Raw genomic sequence first — 10040 nt, forward strand, 5'->3', positions numbered from 1 at the left:
TTAATAAAAAAAACTACCAATAAGGGATTAATAAATTTAATATCTGATATTATAATATATTTAAATTATAAGATATTAAATCATAGTATTTTTATGTGTAAAGGAACTTCAAAAGTTCTTCCATTGGATTTAGTAGCTCAAATCCTTGGTGTTCGTTATAAGCAACTAGTTCATAAATAATTAGGTCATGTATAAAAGATTCAGAGAGTTTACCTAACTATCCATTTTTGAAGATCTATCACTTTTTTCAAGTTCATTTTCCAATTTTTATTAGGATTTTTTATTAGATTAACGAACAATAATTATAGAATAATTTTTGTTCTATATTTGGTTCTCAGGAGAGAGACCATATCCTCCCGGTATTATTTGTATTGATTTCAAATTTTGTGATGGAATCCTAACATATTATATTCAAAAAAATATTTTCAATTCAATAATCTAATTTTTAAAAATATAAGTTAGTGGGTAAATGAATATCCATGAGCAATGGAAGGGTATACCCAGACCCATTGGTAGGGCATGGGATTGAGGATGAGATTGGATTGGATATGGGTAATTGCCTATCCCACTTGAACCCTACCCACGGTCATCCCTAACCATCATCTGAAAATGGAACTTGCAAAGGCGACCCTATATATATAATTCAGAGAAAAAAAATATATGAAAAGCTGAATTGACATCCTATTCTTTTACCATTTTCCTTTTTCTTTTCTTTTTTTTTTTTTTTTACAAATTTCTACATTTTTAATTTATTTCTTTCATTTTTATTGAATTTTTATTATAGATTTCAAATTTTTGAAGAGTTTAATTTTTTTGAATTTTCTCTTATCTGTATATTTATATAACCAATATTTTCTTTTTCTCGAATAACAAAATAGAGTTTCATTAACACCGATAGTTTCTTTTTCTCTTATCATATAATATGAATAACAAAATAGAGTTTTGTAGTTCACTCAAAGACTTACTTTTGTTTTGGTTTTGGCAAAGTTATCGAAGATAGCCATTATTATGGTACGCTCGTCCTATAAATTCATTCATTCAAGCATTGTATCCTCTGCTACTGTTCGAAAACAATTTGTTTTGTTTTTGTTTCTTATTCTCTATAAGTATGTATGTATTTAGTGTATAATTTTTAAGTTTCCAACAGTGTCTTTTGCTTTCTAATAAGGTATAATTTACTTCTACTTTCTTGACTTCCTCTTTTCTCAAAAGTAATATAAATTTCAGTCAATCCGGCAGATGCTACTACAACAACTAGTTATTTGTACAAATCTATTTTTTGTATATTTAACAAGAATTTCTTAAAATATAGAATAATTAAGAGCATAATAACCCTTTTTCCCGTGAAACCTCACAAGCTTGCAAGGTATTAGATTCTGCTTTTAGCACAGGTAAACACATTCCAAACCTTATACCACAATCACAAATGAGAATCAGAAATACCACATTAAGAACCAAACCTAAAACATAAAATTTAGGTTACCACCGAAGTCCTCAAGTACAACAATATTCTCAAATATAACAAAGCACATATAAGAGGTCTGCATAAGTATAACCTAAACCTCTTAGAAATATTCTTAATCATCCTTCTCTTGCACAACCAAGTGCAAATATAATAATCAAAAACAAAAATAATCACCTGGTCACTAAGCACAGGAAAGGCACATTTCAGCTCAAAACAATAACCAAGCCTTTTGTTACCTCTCTGCTCTCTAGCTTAACTTTCACCGTAATTCACCTTGGTCAAACACCATCCTTAGGCGGCACTCACCTGCCCATGTTGTGATCCACAACCATAACCTGTGTGTGCTGTGATTCTCAACGATAGATTAGGGCATGATGATAGTAGGATCATATTCTTCACTTCTATTAATATAATCCGACTCAATCAGATAAGCCAGCCTTTCTCTTGAGGTGCTCTTTGAAGTCCATAATATCACCCTCCCATCGGGTAACGGCTTGATTTTCACAAACCCATATCTCTTCTGCTACCTGGTTTATAAGCCTGAAGTCATGGCTAACAAGAACCAAACCACCATCCCATTCATTCAATGCTTCAGCAAGAGAGTCAATAGTCTCAATATCTAAATGGTTAGTTGGCTCATCTAACAGCAGCAATTGGGGTTGCCTGTAAGCTAACCAAGCAAATATCACCCTGCTCCTCTGCCCATCTGAGAGATTCTTCATGGGCATCACCTGGGCTTTGCCAGTCAGCCCAAACTTCCCAATTGCTGCTCTCATTTTTTCTTCCTCATTCCCCGGATATTCCTTGATCATATATTGTAGAGCAGACATGTCTAAGTCAAGCTTTTCAGCCAAGTGTTGATGAAATTGTGCAATCCTCAAGTGATTGTGCCGCCGAACCATGCCATCAAGAGGAGCCAAATCCCCTGTCATAAGCTTCAGCAGCGTACTTTTCCCAGCACCATTGGGCCCAACAAGAGCAATCCTGGAGTCCAGGTCTACCCCAAAGTCCAGGTTCTTGTAAATAAGATTCTCAGGAGTATAACCAAATGTAACTTCCACAAATTGAAGGACTGGAGGTGGAAGCTTCCCAACATCAACAAAACGGAAGACCAGAACCTTGTCTCTGACCACCCTCTCTGTAAGACCACCACGCTCCATTTTTGCAAGCGTTTTCTCTTTGCTTTGCGCTTGACGAGCTAATTTTGCTGATCCATGTCCAAATCTGGCAATGTACTCCTTCATTGAAGCAATCTGCTCCTGCTCCCACTTGTACTGCTTCATCTGATTCTCCTCCAGTTCAGAACGGGTCTGAACATATTGGTCGTAGTTCCCAGTGTAGATCTTCAATTTCTTGTTTTGCATGTGTATAATGTTGGTACAGACACCATTCAAGAAATCCTGGGAATGAGACACCACAACTAGGATGCGGTCAAATTTCTTCAAAGTTTCCTCCAACCAGACACAAGCTTCCAAATCTGTCACCACCAGTAACAAAAAATTTAATCATTAGCAAGTCACTTGATTTCAACCCTGTGAAAAAAAAGGGGTATATAGCTTGTGAGCTATAATTTCACAAATTTTTAGTCCAGGCACAACACATTTCACAACAAATTGCAGACAAGCTACTCATGCAATTACATGAACTCATGAAGTTCTAAAAATGTCAAACAATTACAGTAATTCCGCAGCTAATATAATATTAACAAGCTTATCCTAAAGCAACCTATTGAAAGGGTTACAAAAGAAAAGAGGAGGGAAAACCATGAGATCTTGTCCTGCATGCTCCATATATCAACCATAACAGATGTACATGAATTACAAGAGCACTAGTATAATCCAAAACCAAAATCATCCATTTAGATCTTTATTTTTTCAAAAAAAATCCATGGAGAAGAAAATAAAAAATATGGATGCAAGTAGCACACTTATGGGATCAAATGAGAAAAGGACATCTAAAATGATCTGGTCATGTTTCAAGTAACCTCCATATGCCTCCTGTTCATCAGCATGATATTTTAATGTGGGAGGTGTTAAAAGAGAAAGTAAGTCATAATTGTTGTTTAACTATGATTCAAGATTCACAAACAATTCTTGGTGGGAGCTGACATGTAATTCCTCTCCTAACTAAATATGTACACCATGCAATATCTGGGGAATATCTTAATAGAGTAACATTATCATAAAAATAACTCACCAAGATGATTGGTAGGTTCATCAAGCAAAAGGATAGTAGGGTTCATGAACAGAGCCCGAGCTAATGCAATCCTCATCCTCCACCCACCAGAAAAATCTCGAGTTTTCTTTGCTTGCATCTGCTTGTTAAAACCAAGACCAAATAAGATCTCAGCAGCCCGTTTTTCTGCAGTAGAAGCATCCATAGCCTCCAAACGTTCATAGACACGTTCAAGGGCCTCTCCACCACCATCATCCTAAAGCCATACGAAATATATACACATTTGACAATCATGAAAAAATATTCATGGTGCAACAAGTTTTAAAAATACAAAGATGTTTAGGTACATGCACATACCTGTGCTGCTAATATCTCAGCTTCCTTCTCTAATTTCAACCTCTCCTCATCACAGCTAATGACAGCCTCAAGTGCAGACATGTCAGAAGCTTCAATTTCTCTGCTGAGGTGATATATATCCATGTGTTCTGGAATTGGGAGCTCACGGCAACCAATTGCAGTTAACAGGGTTGATTTCCCACATCCATTTAATCCCAGCAATCCATATCGTCTAAAAAGCAACAGACCAAATAAAAAAAAAAAAATTAACAAAACACAGTTTCATAAGAATAGTCTAAGGTTGAGTCACAAGGTAAGATTATCAAACCTGCCATAATTGAGCTCAAGCAAAGAATCAACAATGAGATCATGTCCGTGGAAAGTAACTGATAAAGACTCGATCTGAAATAAACATATAAATTAGTTGATCGTCAAATTTATTCTCTACACAAAATTCAACTCCATGCAAAACTAGAAATTCTAATCTTTCAATATTACCTCCTCCAAGGAGTGTCCACAAGGATGAACAATTGCTTATAATCACAAGGAAAATTTCTAGTATTTAAAGATGGCATCAAGAGTTGTCAGAATGCCCTGGTGACAGACCCAGCCGCTCGCCTAGGCACTTGTCTAGGTACACTAAGATAGCAACAATAAGCTAGTAGTGAGACTCTTTATGCCGACATTACGTACTAGTTAAAAACCATACTTATTGTACTGACATTCTTTTTTATAATGTTTCAAAGTATACACCTAAAATATGAATGTAGGAGCATGCTGATCTATGAGATTCTCCTTGTAACCTTCTAATATCTAATTTATTGGAATATGAAGTACAGCATGCCATCATAAAGGCCAAATGCATACATCCCAAGTGCCAGATATAAGTATTACATCTAATAAAAAAGCTTGTGAACAAAATCTTCGTTCTATTTGAAACATAGTAATCTCAATTATCCACAAGACATTGAAACAGTAAAAGTACTCCTAATTCTTGACCCTGCATTACAATATCTATTTGTGGTTGGCTTCAATCGACCAGTTAATTACACTTTTTCTCCAGCGTTCCATTCCATCCATCTATTCCTTTTATTAACTAACATCCCTCCAAATCAATATATATATAATTTGAACAGAATCCAATGCATATAACTATATCATTCCACGTTTTATCCAAATAGCTGTCATTTGAAAAAAAAAAAATCAACAAATTTAATCAAGGAAAAGAAGAATGGTATGGGACGAGATAAATGCAGAAAAATAAAAGACTTTATAGTACCATAAAAGCCACAAAGACCAAACAAACATAGCAATACAAAATTCAATCTCCCGAAAATTCTAAATGCAGCGACTAAAATTTTAGAACCTCAACTTTCGCGACTATGACGAAGGAATAACGCCTCACCTCATATTTTCTTACATAATAAAATCATCATATAATTGATAAGATGGAATATATTAACTTACCCGAATATCTCTGGAAAGAGGATGCGAACAAAGCACACCAGTACAAGTCCGATCCGATATCTGAATAGTCCCAACCCCATTCGACAACTTATCAACACTGGCATCATCGGCCGCCGCCGTAGCTGCTGCTTTAGATGAAGCAGCCGCGGCTGCTGACTTCCCACCTCTCTTCGCTGCTGCCGCCGCCTTCTTCTGTGCGGCCTTCTTTTTGCTAGCGTCAGACACCATCCTCAAAAGCTGCCAGCAAAGAAAAAAAAAGGCAACAAAACAAAATTATAATTATGATTCAAAAACAATTAACCAACAATCATATATTCAAAAAATTTTGATAGAAAAAAAAGACCTTGATGTGAAACGATCTGATGAAGAAGAAGAGTGTGGTTTAGATCTAGGGTTTTCTTTCAGTTAGTTCGGAGCAGCGTTGTTACACCCGATGATTAGGGTTATGGCAAAAGGAGATGTTTCGGAAGTGATTTGAGTATTTATAGAAGGAGAGGAAACGAAAAGATGACACGTGTGTGGTTGTTTTTCCGTTATTTATTATATTTTTTTTAATAAAGTAAGTTGCGTGCTTGTGTTATACTGTGTGAGTCTCCTGGAAGTCGGCTCGGCGGTTCCTTATTTTTTCCACGTGACCCAGAACGAAACGTTTTACGTTACCTGGCTCAAGCGCAAGTTATCAGGCCCGGGCCAGGCCTGCCCTAGGCCTAGTTTGAGAAGGAAAGTAACGACGCCGTTTTGCTCTCTTCATCTGCTTCTTCAGTCGTTCATTCTTACTCTCTGTCTGTTTTCTATCTGCTCTCTCCGAAATCCAATAAGGTGAATTTATTTTGTTTCGGTTAATTTTCTTTTTGCTCCCTGAATTTTTGTATTGCCATTTTATGTTTATAATGTCTATTAAATATATAAAGAAGGTAAAATCCTTTTGCCTGTGTTGTTCAGAGGAGGAACTTGACCCAGATATGTTTTTGTTTGAATCTTATTTTTTGGTGATATGGGATTTTTAGCTTAATGAAATTTGAATAGAAGAATAACTTATTGACGTACATGAGGTGATAGAGAAATTTAAAAAAAAAAAAAAGGCTTTTTATTTAGTTTATTTTTTGGTAATCTACTACGTGTTTGTCTTTATGCCTGAACGAGTTGTTCCACTTACTGAGTGAATTGTATAATAGATCAGTTAGCTTTTCCAATTTATTATCTTCTTGTTTGTCCAATGAAAATAAAACGTAGAAATTTTATGTTCTTTGGGAAAATGTTTTGAATTCTTTTGATTAGCTGATGCCTTTTCATGCTAATGAACAATATACTTGTTTTTAACTTCCGTATTCGTGAATGATGATTGAGAAGGATTCATTCCCTTGTTAGGAAAGCTGTAAGAGGAAAATAGGGAAAAATTAATAGGAATAACAATTAAGTGCAGAAATAATGTAACATACGAAATTAAGTGAATATGAAAATATGTTTTTTGACTTAAGATAATTAACATCTATAGCTACAGGGTGCTTGTATTCATAATGATTAGCAAATTGTCTTTCTTTGCCCTTGCCAAATTAATTAGCTATAATCATCTCATTTTGACTCCTTTAGTGCCACATCTTTTTATCTCTGATAGACTCGTCTCTCTCCCTCTCTCTTTTACAAACCGATTTGCCCATTATAGAAGGGAGCTGTTCAACAAAGCTTTCTCCTTGCCTGCTCAAACCTTCTTATTCTCCTACAAAATTTGGCCCCCTCGCATTCTAATTTCTTCATATTTGGGCTTTTCTTTACAGAATCTTTTTCATAATTGCATATCAGTTTTCTATTGTCTCAACCAACTTATGCATCATTTTACACTCGAGTTTCAAATTTGAAGTGATCAATTATAGTTTTGTTTTTCTTTTATTTGTTAATTACTGCATTTCATTGCTTTTGCTTTTCATCTCTCTATAGACTTAATTTGCTTTCATTAGCCTATTTTCAATCAGGTGAAAGAGAATTAAGTTTGGATATATTAAAGGGTTTTCTAATTGGGGTTTTGGTGGTTATGATTGAAAGAAAAATTAGAGATAAAGACCTTGAGGTATTGTGTTCTGTTGATGAATTATTCTTTCAGGCCCATTATCCACTTGACAAATTGAAATTTAAATCTTGATTCTTTCAACACATCCTATAAGTCTTGATACTGATTTTGAACTTCTATGTACCAACATGTATTTCTTTTTTTTTTTTATTTGTCTCTTATTTTGTTATGAGTTCTGATTAGATGGCAATAATGCAGTTGAGCTGAGGTTGTAAGCTCTGTCATATTCTTTGCTGAATGAGAGTATCCCGACATCTATAAATAGTTATTTGGGAGTGCAATCTGGCTTGATTTTTGGTAAGAATATAACAGTTAATCTGGCTTGAATTTTTGGTAAGAATATAACAGTGTTTCTTTTATTTTTACTAATTTCTTTATATAATTCATTACATACATTTCAAATCTCACTGTGCCAATTAGAAGACCAATTGGAGATTGACTTCATTTGGCATATTTAAGTTTTTATTGTATTCTAATTTTTGGAACTTGCTTGTATCCAATAATATGATATGGCCATGCATCTTTTGCAAGTTGGTTTGATTAATTGGGTGGTGGTCGTAAGAGAACCAACAACCCAACAACTCAACCTATAACAAGGATTTATTTCTGTCGTTGATAGTTAAAGAGAAGGAAAAGGAAGACAAGCTAAACCTCTATATTATAATCCAACACTAAATGCATTACCAATTTACCTTCTCCCCTTTTTAAGTTGTATTTTGTTTGATTCTTCGATTGTTTGAACTGTTGTTCCATTATTTTAGTTATAGTTTATAACTGATTAACTTTTCTTTTATCTCTACAATTTCAAGTCATTCATGAATGATTTAGATTATTGAAGGTCCTGTGAAAACTTGATTATTAATTTTTTTTTTTTTTTTTGAAATGGCTTGGTAATTGGATTGAATGATGATATATGAATTATTGATGAATTTGGTAATGCTCGGATAAAATATTGCTATAAGTTGGGTTAATTAGATAACGTAGATTAATTTGCGTTTAGATATCCTATTAGCATTAATTAGATATGCTACTTGTTAAGGATCGTTAAAATCATTTTTTATGGTAGTCAGCAATATTTTAGGGATGGATGATCATGTATTAGTATGACTACTAAGTTGTTTGAAGAACTCAGGTGCAATCTGGGAGAACCAAATGCCAGATTAGATACTCTCCTTTTTTCTATTGAAGTTGTAAAAAAAAACTTACAACTTGGTTTGAGCTATCATAAAATTTTCCAGGACATAATCCAGATCTACATCAGTTATATAGATACATAATAACTGTTTAAACTGACAACAGTTGCTCAACTGCCTGCATTCACTGTTTAAAAGTCCTGATGACATTGCATTGGACAAAGAATTTACTCGATGTTTCTGCATTTTGGTTCAACAGACTAGAGGTGGCTCAAAAAGCAGAGTATTGCCTTTGTCGTAAGCAGTTAGAGGGATCCTTTTTCATGCCATTACTTATAGGAATGAATAAAGTACAATAGGTGTTATTTACGTGAGATTAATTTGAACTATGTTGCTTGCTGAATCTTTGGAAAGAGTTCCAATTTTAAGAAACCTGCACTTGTTTTGGCTACAGAGATCGTATAATTGAAAGAATGAAGAGTAACACTATTTCTTTTTTGTTGAGATGTATTGCTGGTTTAATCATTTCTACCTGTTAGTAGAGATGTAGAATTCCATCAGAACTGATAAATTTTCGTTGTTGAACATAATGTCAGGAGGCTAAAAAAGAATGACAGTTTTGAAAAGGTACATACTGCGGATGTTTATATCACTGAAGTACATTACAGCAAATGTTGTGGACAGAAACAATGGGAGGATTGTTGCAACAGCATCAACAGTTGAACATTCGATCAAGAACACGCTTGAGTGTGGCCGGACCTGTAACGCTAAAGCAGCAGCAGTTGTTGGAGAGGTGTTGGCTATGCGACTCAGAGTAGAGGGTCTTGAAAAGGGAGACGGACGAGGAATTCATGTTGATGCAAACAAAGAGGTTGAGAAGAAAGGTTTTAAAAACCGAACTAAGATATGGGCAATTGTCAATGCCCTTAAAAACAATGGAGTTAAAGTCATACTGGATGATAATGCTGATAACACATCTAGAACAAATTTCCCATAAATTTATTCTTTTTTTCCTTACTGTTGTATGAACATATATACTAGGTAGATTTGTGCTATAGATGCCTTGTAACTCACAATAACAACGAATTAGTTGAATTCAAGGATGGAAAGAGTAGTTACACTTGCAAGGACATATAATCTGATACTGATCATTGATTGTGATGAACAAAATGTTGCAAAATCTTTATAATATAGAAATTTAATGTCTAGAATAAGCATGTTCAGGCCTAAAAAATGAGAGAGAAAAGAACATTTAGTTAAAAGGGCAACAGAGGCAAAATCTCGGGCTGCGACTAAGAGCACACGGTTGAATTTCTTTGTTGCTTTTATGTATTGCTTAAGCATGACCATGGTTTGGTTTCAAACCAGATCTGAGTTGAAATCAAATCAGTTAAAATTG

At 34.5% G+C, this 10040-nt stretch overlaps 2 protein-coding genes across 4 annotated transcripts; one reads left to right on the plus strand and one right to left on the minus strand.

Moving 5' to 3' along the window:
* Positions 1-1447: 1447 nt before the first annotated feature.
* ABCF1 (ABC transporter family protein) lies at positions 1448-5947 on the minus strand. Its single transcript, XM_012209339.4, has 6 exons — positions 5787-5947; positions 5444-5680; positions 4305-4378; positions 3998-4208; positions 3662-3896; positions 1448-2942 (listed from the first exon to the last, which is right to left on the minus strand). The coding sequence occupies exons 2-6, from the start codon at positions 5669-5671 to the stop codon at positions 1885-1887; spliced, it is 1806 nt and encodes a 601-aa protein (XP_012064729.1). The 5' UTR covers positions 5672-5680; positions 5787-5947; the 3' UTR covers positions 1448-1884.
* A 156-nt stretch (positions 5948-6103) lies between these two features.
* LOC105628035 (Ribosomal L18p/L5e family protein) lies at positions 6104-9768 on the plus strand. Of its 3 annotated transcripts, none has more exons than XM_012209338.4 (3): positions 6104-6262; positions 7707-7841; positions 9238-9768. In XM_012209338.4, the coding sequence occupies exon 3, from the start codon at positions 9252-9254 to the stop codon at positions 9636-9638; it is 387 nt and encodes a 128-aa protein (XP_012064728.1). In that variant the 5' UTR covers positions 6104-6262; positions 7707-7841; positions 9238-9251; the 3' UTR covers positions 9639-9768. The 3 variants fall into 3 exon arrangements, with proteins under 3 accessions (XP_012064728.1, XP_012064726.1, XP_012064727.1); XM_012209336.4 differs by having other exon boundaries at positions 7707-7805; XM_012209337.4 differs by lacking the exon at positions 7707-7841 and having other exon boundaries at positions 6109-6262.
* The last annotated feature ends 272 nt before the right edge of the window (positions 9769-10040 follow it).

This window comes from Jatropha curcas, chromosome 1, assembly GCF_041381405.1.
Source record: "Jatropha curcas cultivar XTBG-Jc1 chromosome 1, XTBG_Jcur_1.0, whole genome shotgun sequence".
NCBI classification, from domain to species: Eukaryota; Viridiplantae; Streptophyta; class Magnoliopsida; order Malpighiales; family Euphorbiaceae; genus Jatropha; species Jatropha curcas.

What these genes read in the sequence shown, in the direction of transcription:
- LOC105628035 (XM_012209338.4), top strand. Translation starts at nt 9,252, where the DNA reads ATGACAGTTTTGAAAAGGTACATACTGCGGATGTTTATATCACTGAAG.
- ABCF1 (XM_012209339.4), bottom strand. Translation starts at nt 5,671, where the DNA reads ATGGTGTCTGACGCTAGCAAAAAGAAGGCCGCACAGAAGAAGGCGGCG. An exon ending in CTGAGATATTAGCAGCACAG is followed by an intron (nt 3,897 to 3,997) that starts GTATGTGCATGT and finishes GTATGGCTTTAG; the next exon opens with GATGATGGTGGTGGAGAGGC. An exon ending in TGAACCTACCAATCATCTTG is followed by an intron (nt 2,943 to 3,661) that starts GTGAGTTATTTT and finishes TGGTGGTGACAG; the next exon opens with ATTTGGAAGCTTGTGTCTGG.